The sequence below is a fragment of the Glycine max genome, chromosome 17 (genome assembly GCF_000004515.6).
Source record: "Glycine max cultivar Williams 82 chromosome 17, Glycine_max_v4.0, whole genome shotgun sequence".
Lineage (NCBI taxonomy): Eukaryota > Viridiplantae > Streptophyta > Magnoliopsida > Fabales > Fabaceae > Glycine > Glycine max.
Genome location: NC_038253.2, coordinates 6,407,626 through 6,422,283, shown reverse-complemented (window position 1 = coordinate 6,422,283; position 14,658 = coordinate 6,407,626). Strand labels below are relative to the sequence as shown.

General features: G+C 33.2%; 3 protein-coding genes across 3 annotated transcripts; 2 read left to right on the top strand and 1 right to left on the bottom strand.

The window, feature by feature from the left end:
• Window positions 1-393: 393 nt before the first annotated feature.
• On the bottom strand, window positions 394-1,461 carry LOC100814798 (E3 ubiquitin-protein ligase CIP8). The gene has a single exon (XM_003550662.3). It carries the CDS (start codon window positions 1,459-1,461, stop codon window positions 394-396), a length of 1,068 nt encoding a protein of 355 aa, XP_003550710.1.
• A 6,427-nt stretch (window positions 1,462-7,888) lies between these two features.
• Window positions 7,889-8,947, top strand: LOC102662480 (uncharacterized). Its single transcript, XM_006600545.4, has 3 exons — window positions 7,889-8,056; window positions 8,197-8,255; window positions 8,365-8,947. Exons 1-3 carry the CDS (start codon window positions 7,972-7,974, stop codon window positions 8,698-8,700), a joined length of 480 nt encoding a protein of 159 aa, XP_006600608.1. The 5' UTR covers window positions 7,889-7,971; the 3' UTR covers window positions 8,701-8,947.
• Window positions 8,948-9,581: 634 nt separating this feature from the next.
• On the top strand, window positions 9,582-14,018 carry LOC100808541 (uncharacterized). Its single transcript, XM_014770027.2, has 3 exons — window positions 9,582-10,026; window positions 11,764-13,072; window positions 13,616-14,018. Exons 1-3 carry the CDS (start codon window positions 9,736-9,738, stop codon window positions 13,849-13,851), a joined length of 1,836 nt encoding a protein of 611 aa, XP_014625513.1. The 5' UTR covers window positions 9,582-9,735; the 3' UTR covers window positions 13,852-14,018.
• Window positions 14,019-14,658: the final 640 nt, after the last annotated feature.

Here is a 14,658-nt window from a genome sequence, read left to right as displayed (position 1 = left end):
TTATAGATAATCGAATGTGAATGCAAACACAGCCAAAACATGAGGATATAAAATCCGTCAAAGGAACCTGCTAACACTTTCACAGAGTTCCAATCTGCCCGTAACCCAGAACGACACAAGATAGCAGCAGAGCAATCCATAAGAACAAGAATATGAAGAAATCACAAACAAACACAGACTCCATGATGGAAAAATGATTCATTTCTGTGATGTATCCCAAAAAGTACAATTCAAAGAGAAACATCATTCCCTAGACTCAATTTTTTTTAAAATTAAAAAGCACAATTTCTTCGGCAGCAAAAAAAAAATCTATACTTTTTCAAGTTTTCATCCATTACCCTATTACTGAAAGTCAAAAAACTGACCCTAATAATAACCCCATCACCATCATCATCACATTACAGATCTCTGCGCTTTCCTCCGCTCATAATCAGCATCATCAGTGGGGAACTCATAGCGACAAACGGGACAAGTGTTCCTTATCCCCAACCACGGCACAATGCACTCCCCATGGTAACGATGCGAACACGGCAACACCTTCACCCCTTCCCCAACACCAAACTCATCTTTACAAACCGCGCAGACGACGACCACGTTGTTGTCGTTTGCCACGTCAGCTTCGGTCACAACCACCGACGGAAGACTCCTCACGATGGAGGCGGAGGCCGGAGGTTTCCCATTAAATGCATTGTCGTTGAATTGCCCGAACATCATTTCGTACTCCGCGGTGTAAACGAAATCCTCGCTATCTCCGAAATAAGGCTCCGAATTCGGTCCTTCCAAATTGGTGGAGTTCAATAAAACTTGCCACTCCAAAATGCTGACTTCAGATTCTGCATCTTCTTCTGCTGCTGCTGCTTCTGTTTCCTCTTCAATTCCGAGGGAAACGGAAACGGTGTCATCTAGCATGCTGATAACGTCTCTCTCGTCCATCACTTCCTCCCACTCGAAATCCTCGTAGGTGTTGTTGTTGTTGTTGTTTTCTTCTAATTGAAGCGCGTCCCAGCAGAGAGGGATGCTTGCAACGTCGTCGTTTTCGTTGGAATGCGCGCAGAACCCTAGGACGCCGTCGTCGTTCGCCGCGAGCGTGTGTGGGTGAGTGTGCGATTCGTCGGATCCGACGGAGAATCTCTGTCCGACGAAGAAGTCGTCAGCGGCGGGGAAACCTAAATCGATTCCATCGATGGCGCCGAAAACGGCGTCGTTGGAGAGAGGATCGGTGAGTTGCGACTGCTCCACGCTCTGGTGGAAGAGATCCATGATGAAATTGACCTGATTTTCGCGGTCGGTGAAGGAGAGAGTGTTTGAGGGGAATTCGGGGTCGAAATCGAAGTCCAAATCCCAATAGGGAAAGGGAATTAGGGTTTGGTCGTCGTCGGGGTTGGGGTTGGGGTTGGGATTGGGGTTGGGGTTGGGGTCGGAGTCGGGGTGGTGGCGGAGGTAGGTGGTTACATCTGCCATTGTTGGTTGGATGGAAAGTGTGGGGCAACAGGGTGAGGAGTGAAATGAAGGAAATACCCCTATTTAGATGTCCGTGCCTTGTCGCCTCCGGATTACCGGGAACCCACACACCGTTTCTCGCTCTCTTTACGCACACGTTGTGAATGTGAGTGCCTTCCTTTCATATGCCCCACAATAAATATAAATAAAACAGTTCTTATGTTTCTTCTAAATTGAATCCGACATCTTTTCTTTCTCACATTCGAAAATAAAAATTAATTATTCAATTCACATTACAAATTTTTTTCTTCTCGAACACCATTTGATCATTTTACAGAAAGTATGCACAAGCGATCATATAATTTTCAATAAAAATTTTATGTTTAAATTATCATCATTTTCTTTCTCATACTTACACCTCTTATATTTTTCTAAATAACATCTAACATCTCTCATTTTTTACACCTAAAAAATTCCTTAATTATTTAGTTCACATCAAACTAGACTCATTCCCTCCTAAATATCATTTAATAATTCAACAAAAAATATGTGCATGATCACATGACTTTTAAAGAAAATTTATGTTTAAAATACTCACATCTCATCCCTCTTAATTCCTTAAAAGACATAGCATCGTTTTCAACTTGAAAATATTTTAAAATATTTCATTTTTTTTTCTCTAATTGGACGTGAATCGAGCTTTTTTGTTGGACGTAAATCAAGTTTTTTGTTGAACGTGTTTGGTTAGTATGCATGTATTAAGAGTCTTCCTTCTTCTTCCTTTTTTAGTTCAATATTTTTTGTATATATTGGGTCATTTGATTACTACATTTTTGTTGAACGTGTTTCTAACAATGCTTCTTGACTGAATATGATATTTTGTTTCAAATTTTAGTATTTTGCTCTTGCATTTGTGTTTTAAAATCTTTTCTTTGAAATATTTATTTTTAATGGTTAGGTATTTAATATAATGTTTTCAATCAACAACTGCATCTTAGCAACAATAAAGTAAGAGTCAAATATTAAAAAAAATATTATTATTATCTTGAGAAAGGTCCATTCAGAGAATTAATTGTCAATTTGTTATTAAGGATTTAACAAAGATGTTAGGTCAATTTTATTTGCTGATATATAACAAAAATATTAGGATAATTTCATCTTTGCTCACATATTTTAATTAACCTTAAAAAAGAAAGTAAAAGTAATATAAGAAAATAAAGAGATATCGAGTATAATTAAAAAAAAAACACATAAGGTACAAGTGTAATTTACTCAAAATAAAATAAAATACTCTTTCCCAGTCTCATTATATTATAATTATTGTCTTAATTATTTTTTAAAAAGATATTAACAAATAAATAAATAAAATTTCTTCATCAGGTTATAAATTTTGTCCTATACTATTTTATATAAATTAAAAAATAATAATAAATATATAACAAAAATAATTTTACAAAATTAATCTCATCATCATTAATTTATTTTTAACTTTTATTATACATATAACTAATATTATAAAAAATATAAATAAAAAATTAATATCACATTAAAAAATAAAAAAATAATTATTATGGGATAATATTTTTCTTAGACTAAAAAATAATAAATTTACAAAATTATTTTTATCATCATTAATTTATTTTTTTTGTTGTTTTTATAACATATATCATTAATATCATAAGAAATATAAATGAAAGAAATAATTATTATGTTAAAAATTAAAATAACAATTTTTTAAGATAATTTTTTCTTCTTACATATATCAATTATAACGGAACGAGGAGAGTAATAATTTTGGAGATTTTTTTTTTTGTGATTGTGTGAAAATACTTAAATTCTAGTGCTGGATAGTGGATACTCCTACTATACTAGTACTCAATTGAAATGCAAACACGCAAGTATACAAATTGTGTATTCTGAGAAGAAGAAAAAAAATGTGTGAGAGTGTATTTATTGGCGGATATTTAAATGGTCAATTTATTGCGGGAGAAGAGAAATGATGACTGAAAATTAATAAGAAAAAGAAGTACTTAACTCACTATGGGGAGAAGGATTTCGATTCGTTTCTTCCTTTCCGTTCACGGAACATTAAAACTGTTTTACGGTTTTGCTTTCTTTCATAAAAGGAAATAAATTTCAGCTGAAAAGGAATGGGATAATATTAAAAAGCTTTACGATCCATAAAAACTTGCACGTTATGGTCTCACTTTAACGTTTTTTTTTCTTTTTTGAAAGCATCACTTTAATGTTTCTTATTTCATGCTTTTACTTTAATTATTTTTCAAATAAATTACATCACTTTTTATAGACTTAAATATGTTATTATACATATCTGATTTTTTTTCTGTGATAATCTTTTTCTTCATTTTTACTTTTTGTTATTTCAAAAAATTTAACTTATGTTTTTGTTATTAGTAAAGTTGATTAACTATTAATATTAATATATGTTAATTTGACACATCAAGTATTTATGTTTTGTGTTAATCAGATTGTTTGATCATTGATATGGCATGTAAACATGACATATTTAATGATATGATTATTAATAATTAATAGATTAAAAAATAAAAAGAAATTTTTTCTCTCTCCCCCTAATCTCTTCTTAATTATTCTCTCATTTTATTGTTATCTCTTTGTCTTTCATATACACCCAAACCAATAAATCACCACATTTACTTCCATGAACATGAAACCACAAATTCACTGTTACTATGCCATCAACGCGACACTTATAACATGGTGTCCAACCCACCTCTAACTCATTATCTTTACTCATATTTGAACCAAACACCACAACTGTCATTAGATTTGAACCAAACAGCACTCAACATGCCATTATCTTCACTTATGTGACACATTTAATCCAATGTGGCAAAACACTAGGCAACCAACATGTCAAACTAACAAATACATTAGCCATTAACAAACCTAATTAATAGCAAGGACATAAACCAAAATTTTGGAAATATTAGAGAGCAAAAATGAATTTTTTTTTATCAAGGATGAAAAAAAAAATTCAAGTATATTTCATGAAGCACTAACATATTTAAGCATTTTTTATATTATCAATAAATTTAAAATTATAATTTTTAGATGTAATTACATGAATTTCCCATAAGAAAGATATAGGATGTAAGTTTTATCAATAAAAAAAAAAGAGGAAATATACTACTAAATATTGTCAATTTGATTTTTTAACAAAAATTACTTATCAATAATAAAAATTGATAGATACTTTACTTTTTATGATGAAGAAAAAATTATAATGTATTTTCTGTTATGCTATCTTTCTCTTGATAACAAGTACTTTAGTATTTAGTACTTACTTTTATATTGTTTACAAAATTTGAATTCTTAATTAATTTTTTCATTTATGTAAAGATTTTTTTGCTGAGATTTCAATTTTAATTACCCAAAAAAGATGTTTGGCACCGTAAAATAAAACACTTTTGGTTTCATTGGAAGTGGCTCTGGTACAGTGGTATGGGCCGTCGCTAAACTACTCTAGTGGGCGGAAATGCGGCCGTTACTTCCTGCACTACATAATTATTTCTTGCACGCCCCATAATTTTAAAGGTTGGCCTTCCTTATCCAATACTCAAAGTTGGCCGATGCAGCCTTTACTTCCTGCACCACATAATTACTGAGTCTTATTTACATTTGTTATGGATCTTACGCATACGGATTGCAAAAATTTGTGCTCTGAAACACCTAATTTGAACAAATGAAAATAACACTTCTTCACTCTATTTCAGTTCTTCCTCCCTCTTAACGGTGATGTCATTTTCTTTTATTCACTTCATGTAATTTGAAGTTCTAACTTCTAAGTCATACCAACATAACAAATGAATCAGAAATTGTTCTAGGTAGCGTTATTCCAACCCAGAAGTTGTTTTTACCCCATGGAAAGCTCAACCCCTTGTAATTCGCCGTCATATTAAGGAATCTGTGGGCTTTACCCCATGTTTCACCCCACAAAGCCATATCCTATTCGATGTATCTCGGCCATTGTTAATCTTGTTGCCACCAACTTTTCTCCCGTTTACTCTTATTGTTTAAAAATTATTATGTTCAAAGTTAATGTCTATAAATTAAGAAATACTACTTTCATTAATATAAAATATTGTTATATCCTAACTAAAATGTCTTCAATAATTAATGGTAGTTAAGAGAAAGAAGGAAAACTATCGCTAAAAGAAAAAGATGACAAATGAAAACAAAAAGAGGTGATACAAAACACATATAATTATGAAGTGAGAACAATAGTTAGTAAAAAATTGAGTAAGCCTTAAATTTGTAAGGATTTGGGTGGATGGAAGTTTTTTATTTTTAATTTTTAAATTTAAATTTCAAAATAAAATGAAGTTAAGTTGATGCTAAAGTATATTCGAGCATACCAATACCTTAATGCGAGACCTTGGCCACCCCACGTGCATCTTGGATAAAGGAACAAAACAGGAATAAAACTTGACTTATGGGCCACGAGAAGGTGAAGGAAGAAAGCTGAAATCTTGATTCTTGACCATTAAATCCATATAAACAACAACATAGTAGCCCGTGAAATAAGCATGAGATGTTGCTTCACAGCACATAAATGATACTGTATGTAGAGAGGGAACAACAACATATATGTTCTTCAAAAATGATGAAAATTGATGCTTGGAATTAGGATTATAAATGGTTTTGACAATTTAGTAAGAGATACTGGTAATAATTTACTTAACGTATATAGGTTAGCTTCTTATTTGTTAAAGGTTTAATTATTTATTTGATCCTTAAAGCAACTAAAAGAAATTAAAATAATATATTTAAGAATTAAAAAAATATTATCAAAAGAGAACATTTTAAGTATAGAAAGTAAAAGATTTTTTTTATAATTATAATTTATAAGAATCAAATGAATAATTAAACTTTTATTAAACTAAACATTTATTTTTGTTTTAAAAATATTACTACTATTTAATTAAATAAACCTGTTAAGTCCACGCGTATGGGAAATCTAGCCAAGTAAAAAGGGAACATTGTCATTGCGAAAGTAATGTGACAACCACGAACATTTGGTCTGGTTTGAACTTCATGAGTTTGTGAAGAAGTATGGATATACTTATCGGGCGACAACTAGGCAGAAATAAATGTAATAATTAAGGTTCCTAATATGATTTGATCTAAATGTTTGGTTTGGTATGAATAAAAACCTAAATAGAAATATATTATTCAAGTTACACGTGAAGAAATGAGAATTTAAATGTCATTGAAGCTCTCATTGCCCAAGCTAAAAACGTCACCCTTCAACATACTCTTCGTGAAGGAAATACATCACAGATTGACTCATTTGATTTTTGTGGATGCCATAGACACCACGTTTAGTCGTTGTTCTTAGTTTTGTGTTTGTTTTCAATGTATTTTTTCTTGATAAAAAAAAAAGTTAATAAGGATAAAATAACATAAATAGCTATGGTATTTAATTAATTTAATAATGAAACTTTTACTATCACCAAAACGTGATGGCATTTCTTAAACAGTTGTACTACTAGTTATATTTTGAATAAATTAAATACTGTCCTCTAAGTTTCTAATTATAACATTATTACTCGCTAATCGTAATGGTCAAACCAAAACACTTGTTTCGAAGTACCCTCTAATCTCGGTCAAAATGGGACTAGGCCTAAAGCTACATGTATGGGTTGTTCCTTTCTCAGAACCCCAAGAATGAGATACAACTGTAAGTCTATACTAACTACCTTTATTATTTTATACTCCTATGCACCTTCACCACAAAGCGCGCCCCAATTTATTTCTCCCATCCCCACTCGCTTTCAGTTAGTAATTTTTGAAGTTTAACCTAAGATCACTCTTTAATTGTACAAAAAATATTTATTATAAAAATCATAAAATAACAAAAAAAAATTATGAACAACTTAATTTTGAGTGTTCTAATAAAAAAGATTCTCTTTTTAATTTGTTAACCATAGCTAAGGACATTGATCAACATCTTCTTATAATATTAATATGAACAAAACCTTAGGTGCGTGTTTGTTAGGTGAATGAGCTAAAATGCGTTTTCAAAGTACAGACAAAGATGGAAAAAGGTAAATGAAGTATTAGTTTCATAGGAACTGCAGCGTCATGGAAGAAGGACCAAACAAGTTTTCCCCGTTGCAAATGCATGACGGCCGACAAGCGCTGAACAACTCGTATCTTCCATTTCACGCGATCATACACCTTTTTCTTCAAACACTTTGACTTCACTCCTACAAACAAAACCGTTTTCAACAACATTGTTCTCGCTACTATCGCTAATTACTTTTCCCAAGCAAAGACTGTGAAACCCTCAATATTAAATATTGACAATAAAAATATTCATTCTTTAATTAATTTGTTCATAAAGCGCCAAGAGCTAGAAGCTGGCAAGTTTTGACATGGGTTCAAATTTGGACCCTATAAAGAAAGACCCACTTCTCTTTCTCACGATTCCTCTCCTCTTTTTGTTCAACGACATACCCTTAATTACTTGTTATTCCCTTCGCAATAATGGTGTCGGCAAGGTCCACTACCTTTCTCCTAGTTTTCATTTTGCTTCCTCTAAGATTCTCCAGCGCACACACCCAACACCAAGGTTCACTAATCAACTTTTTCACTTTCCCCATCTCTTTTGTTCCTAATGTTGTACGTGTTGTGTTCAATCATGCAATTTCCCTCACCTTTGTCTTTGTTGCAAAAAAATGCCTTAACCTTTCGTCAAACATTATTGTTCAGGTAAGAAGACACCGGTGGTTGCCAAACTTGAAACAAAAAGAAGTCCAGTGAAGGTAGAGGTAAGAATATATACATTAATTTAATTATATGCAACACATGTATATGTATGTGATGAAATAATTCAAAAAGCGGCTGAATGTGACAATAATATATAATTGTCTTGAGCAGATTCATCATGGTGTTCCAGCAGTTGCTGAGACAGATCAACGAAACAGGCTTCTTCCAGGAAGGAAGATGATGTCTAAAGGAGTAATCTCGAAGTTGATTAATGCGGTAGACTCTGACAATGGAATTAACATGGCAAAGGGTGTAACCACCAAAGGAAAAGCGCGTTGCTTGAATGGAAACTGCAAACGTGAAACGGGGAAAAGAATTTTGGGTCTGAAACATAAAGACAGAAAAAGGAGCAATATTGGGCGTTCTACGAAAGCGAAGATGTCTGGTTTGGTGCCTCTGAATGCTGATTATTATGTTCCAAGACCTCACCCACCCAAGAATAACTGATTCACAAAGTTTTAAGCATATATACGGAATTTTGGCACACATTTATATATAGTTTGTTTTAGCTTGATTAGTTTTTTTCGTACTTCTAACCATTTGCTTTGTATTTGTTTTCAGTTTTGTAGTGCTTACGTACTGTTTAGGATAGTCTCACAAAAGAATATTAGGTAATTATACTTGTACGTATATTGAGACTTTAAATGTGAACTCAGCTACATGTTCTAAAATAGAGTTCTACGATTTATATTAAGATTTCGTTTAAATGTTATTAATAAGATCAACTGTTATTCCTTATTATTTTTTTACTTTTTTTTTTAGTTTAAATCCTCCATATAATTTAACTCGAGTGAACTCATTTAAGGGGATAAAATTCTCCTGTATCTATTTTCTCAGCTCACATAGCTTAAATTTAACACTTTATTTAAGCAAATTTAAACTTCTTACCACTTATCTTTTATACACACATGACATGATGCGAGGCATTGAGGCAATAAGTTATATTAATTCTAACATTATTAAATAACTTAAATAAATGATTATATTCTAAAATTTGTCATTAGATTACAAATAAATATTACATGGATTATATCTATATTTTTATATTGATTAAAGATTATTTAATATATCATTGAAATATTTCAAAATTAACAACCATATATATTTTTAAAACATATGACGATAAAATATTTAACTGTTAGTTTATTAATACTATAATTTGACAAGGTTTGAAATAAATAATAAATACAATAAATATTTATGATTCATCAATTGAATTAACAAAAATCAAATATTATCTAAGTTAAGAATTGACATAATTTACATTAGGGTAAGTTAAAACCTCTTCTTATATATATATATATAGTAAAACATAGGGCCTTTGGCCCATTCCCGAGAGTGTACAAGAGATAATAATGAATTGGGCCAGAGCCATAAGTGTTGGACTTAGCAGAGGCTGTCATCGTACTTGTCGTCTTCACCGTATAATAACTATCGCCTGGTTCTGAACAGTGTGTGTTTCGGAATTCGATTCCGACGAGGATGTCGTCGTCGGCGTTGGGTTCCCCGAAGAAGCGGCTGAGAGCCCAAACAGAGGAGGAGGATGAGGAAGAGGTAGTTTGTTGCGGGATTTGCTACGCCGAGAGTGGGGTTTCGATTGCAGGGGAAATCGATTGCTGCAGCCACCACTTTTGCTTCGTTTGCATCATGGAATGGGCCAAGCACGAGTCTCGCTGCCCAATTTGCCGCCAGAGATTCTCCAACGTTCGCAGGCTCCCTATGCATGGCGTATTTTCTTCTTCCAGGGACGTTAAGGTCCCCCATCGTGACCAGGTTCTTCTCTCTCTCCATAACTCATCAAGTGAAATTGAAATCAAAATTTTGCGACCAGTGCATAATGTGATTTTAGAACTATCAGATTACTCATAGGCACAAATTATATAGTATATAAAGCATCATGGTGTAACGGAGATAGATTAAGTTTATCAACTTCTCAGCTACCTATTAAAACTGAGGACTCAATCCATAATGTAAAACCCAATTACAATATTCATAAAACTCACTAAATGCATTAATATAAATTATAAGGATATAATAGATCATATAATCTACTCATGGACTAGAATAACAATTATGGTCAAAGCATGTGTTAATCAACAATCTAAGAAACATAAGCTCTAATGTTGTGGAAATGATATTCAATAGATATAGATCATACATGTTACATGCTCACACTTTTCGTAAGAGTAATGAATATGGAAAAGCATAAATAATTAAGAGAAATACGCTATGTAAGAATGGTCCCAACATCTGAAAATGCTGTAAAAAATATGATAATAAAGTCACGTCAGCTCATACATATTTCTATCTCATAAGAATGAAAATAGAAAAAAAAAAAAAAAAAGATTTTAGTAAGTGGATTTGTAACTCCTCTGAAAAAAAACATTGGCAATCGTGTTAAGTGTTCTACCTAACTGAGCTATAGTCCTTGTGCTTTTGATACATATTTTATCATAGTATGTAGATAATTTCTTGTCAAGATGAAAATTACTCGATCCAATCCCTTGAATGGATATTGCGTTGGTATTGCTTCTGAGTAATATTACATTTATAATCAATTGATCTGATAGATAGGTACCATCCTTTTTTTAGGGGTGGAGGGTTGATAAATGACCTACTTAACTCAGTGGTTAGAATATTGCTTTCATACAGCTGTTTCTTGTAGCATGATGCTCACTCTGAATTTGAAAATCCTTCATATTCTCTTGACAAATAGGTACTTAATATCAAAATGCTTTGTACGAGAAGAGCTATTATTTTGAGAGAAATGCATAATAGTATTTTAGTTATTGATTAATGCTAATTCACATCAACTGAATTCAACAGAGTGTGGAGGGTTCCTAATGTTGGATAGGAGAGGAGATGAAAGATTGGAAAGATTTCACAATCAATATATAGCTGTTCTTGAAGTTCACAATCAGTTAGCCATTAAAATTTAAACCCCTAATATTAAACCCTAATTGGAAACAAATCATAATTGATATAATCCTTGTGTTATAAAGTGACTTGAATAAGGAAAAAAAAAGGTTTAAAATACACTAATCAAATATTACATGCCACTGATGCCATGTTGCGTTGTATAAGTGTAATCAAACATGAAATTGGGAGAGCTATTACCCCACTGTCCTTGTACATCATTCTGCCCCAGTGTACATTTTGTTTGTGGCTTTGCATTGTCCCACCAAAAGTTTGTTGTTTATATCCATTTTTTTGTAAAATTTAAATTTTGACGCATAATCATTATTACATTATATAATAATGTGTTGCCATGTGATTTTAATGAGTTTGATATCTCCTATTGTTGAAATCAATAAATGATGTCACAATATAATTGGATGACAACGTAAAACTTATTTAGACCTACAGGGTATCAAAATTAAAAAAAAAATCATAATTCTCTTAATTTATAAATTAGTTTTAGCCGGTGATCCAATGAGCTTAAAGAATGGAAGAGCTAATATTTATATATGCATTAATGTTAATATGCAAATGATGGCTTATGTTTCGTAGCTTTATCATCCTCATGGAAATATGGCAACTGGTCCTGCTGATTCTTATACTGAAACCAAATGTGGTGTTTGTCATGCCGGGACAGATGAACATCTTCTACTACTTTGTGATCTTTGTGATACTGCTTCACACACATACTGTGTTGGCCTGGGCTATACTGTTCCTGAAGGTGATTGGTTTTGTCACGATTGTGCTATTTCCCGGAAGATCAATATCAAGGAAGACTCGGACCAACAAAATGTTGTGCCAACAGCTGAGCCCAGAGTAACCGTCGATATCTTTGATATTGTGAGGGAAACAGGCAGCCAGGTGGTTCAGAGACCAAGGGCATCTCCTTTACAACAGAACCTTTCATCTCCTTCCGTTATTCCTTTACCTGATAGGTTAAGTTACTTAAGTAGATTAAAAGGAAAAAGACCTGTCACAGGGTTCTGTCATATGCAGCGGAATGTAAAGGCTTTTCGTGAAAATTGGAATGCTTTGAGAAGTGGTTCATTACAGTTCCGTTGCAATTCATCTCAACCTGGAAGCACAGTTAGTCAAAAACAAGATTCTAGTTCCTTATCACATCACAAATTGGATGATTTGCATTCTATGGCTTCCACAAGCCTTCAACAATCGACTGTCCAAGGTGGTCCTTCTAATAAAATGTTGAATGAGAGAGTCTTTAAAGATGCTGACAAGGCATGGAAAATGATGGACAGGGCAAAGAAAATACAACTGCCTCATCATAGAACAGGCAGAGTAGATAAACCCTCATGCAGTGGAGGAGCTAGAAAAATATCATTAGCACATTGCAACTTCTCCGAAGTGAAAGATCAACATTCCAAAGCATTAGACTTGAGGAACACTAAAAAAGAGAAGCAGTGTGACTATTCTAGGCTCAACCAGAATTTGGAAAATCGCTCTACTCTGAAGTTGGAAGAGAAAAGGCAAAGTAGGGATACATGTGAGAAGATGATACATGTGAGGGACCATACTACTCATTCAAAAGGATATTGTGAACGCCCATTGTCAAGAAAGGTCCATACTAGTATCCAGGGTGGTCCCTGTCGTGAAGATGGACTGAGAAATGTTGCTGAGGAACAAAGCTTGTATGCTTGCTTGGTAACATCAGCAGATTTAGCTTCCTCTCGTGACAAATTTGGCAGTATGTTCTCTAATAGGGGTGTGAATCTTGTTAATGAAGAAAAGAGATTGGCTAAAAGCTCTGAGGATGGAAACACAAGAAATATTGTTGATTCAAAAACTGAGATCCAGTCTCTTGTTAAATTGAATCTGAAGCTCTTAACTAGAGATAAAAAATTAGGTAATTTGTTATCAAGTTTCTTATTTTCCTTTATATCTAAATGACCATTGTTGGCTAAAATATTTATACGTGTTTTGTGTACACTTTTACAATCCAAACCTGATCTTCAATTAGGTTGAGTGTGTGTCTAGTTCAGCTTATCTTGGAGAAATAATAGGTTATTTTTGTCAATGTCTTGAGAAAACTTTTGAAAGAGAAAACTTTTGAAAAATAACAATTGTTTTCTTAAAACCATTTCCAAACATGCACCAAATTCATTAGGTTTGTATTCTACATTTAGCATATCAAGGGTATCTCATATTTTGGTTCATTCGATTCAAGGTGGAGAGACAGAGTGCACCTCTATGCCAGGCACAAATTCTATCCCCTCATTGCAGTTTCTCAATTTTTCCCATGCAAGTCAAAAATTGTTTATGATAAATTTCTAATGTTGTTTTTCCTGTATGTATTTTGTAAGCTGTTAAACAGGTTGCATGTAAATTCCAAACGGTAACTGTTACTTGAATCAAAGTAATTTCACTTTAAGCTATTCTCTTGATGCAGGCTTTGATACCTTCAAGGTAGTTGCAAGGCAGGCCACTCATACCATCTTGGCTGCTTGCAGTTCTGATCAGCAAAAGTCTAGTACATCCTCCTCTAGCTCAGTATGCAGCCATGCCGACAATACTCCTCAGTTTCAGAAATCTACTTTAATGCCTAATTGTTGCAGGCAATGCTTTTATAACTTTGTAAACAATGTTGTCCACTCCACCATATTGGAGAAAGTGGGTTGCGCTTGATCTACATTTTTTTTTCTCTTTGGTGAGTGCATTAGCATGCAGCTACTCTGTAAAAAAAATTATGTTGCTTCGTGGCTCAGGCAACTGCATTGTAAAATTTATGTCGTAAGTTGGGGATAGCAGTGTAATCTATTTATTTTCTACCTGAATGGAATAGGAATTGAGAATATAAATTGTAAATTAGAGTATTCTTCTGTTTATTGACTCTTCAAGATTGCACAATAATCATCATGCGAAAAAGCCAATACATGGAAGAAACATAACTTTTGCACTATGTAATTGTATCACTTGTTTGGGTACTATAGTCGTAGAGAGAAAAAGCAAAACACTATAGCTCAACAGTTGTCTCCAATGAGTGTGTGGCCTCCCATTACGTCACGAATCATCAAAGCACTAAAACATCAGGATTCAGGAGGGTGCTACAATTGACATGAGCTCTCTCCACCAAAGCAGATACAGTTTGCAACCTCCTTAGTAATGGATAGTTTTTTATCTCCAATTCTTCATAATAACGTGGTGCAATTTTTATTGCAGTGGTTTAGTATATACGAAGCGTTAGATTGGTTCAAGACTCCCCTTATAAAAGTAGCAGTTTTAATGGCCCAGTCCATAGAAAATTTGAGCAGCAGAATTGCTAGAGGAAATAAAGCTGATGCTGGGGCGTAGTTAATTTCTAATTTAAACTTATACTGTCCTAGTGTCCTCCAATTATTTGTTGGTTCATTCTTAAATTCTTTTTCAAATAGCAGCGCACAATACGAGCAGCATAGTTTCTCTCCTGTGTGTGAAATTATTGTTTATTCTGTA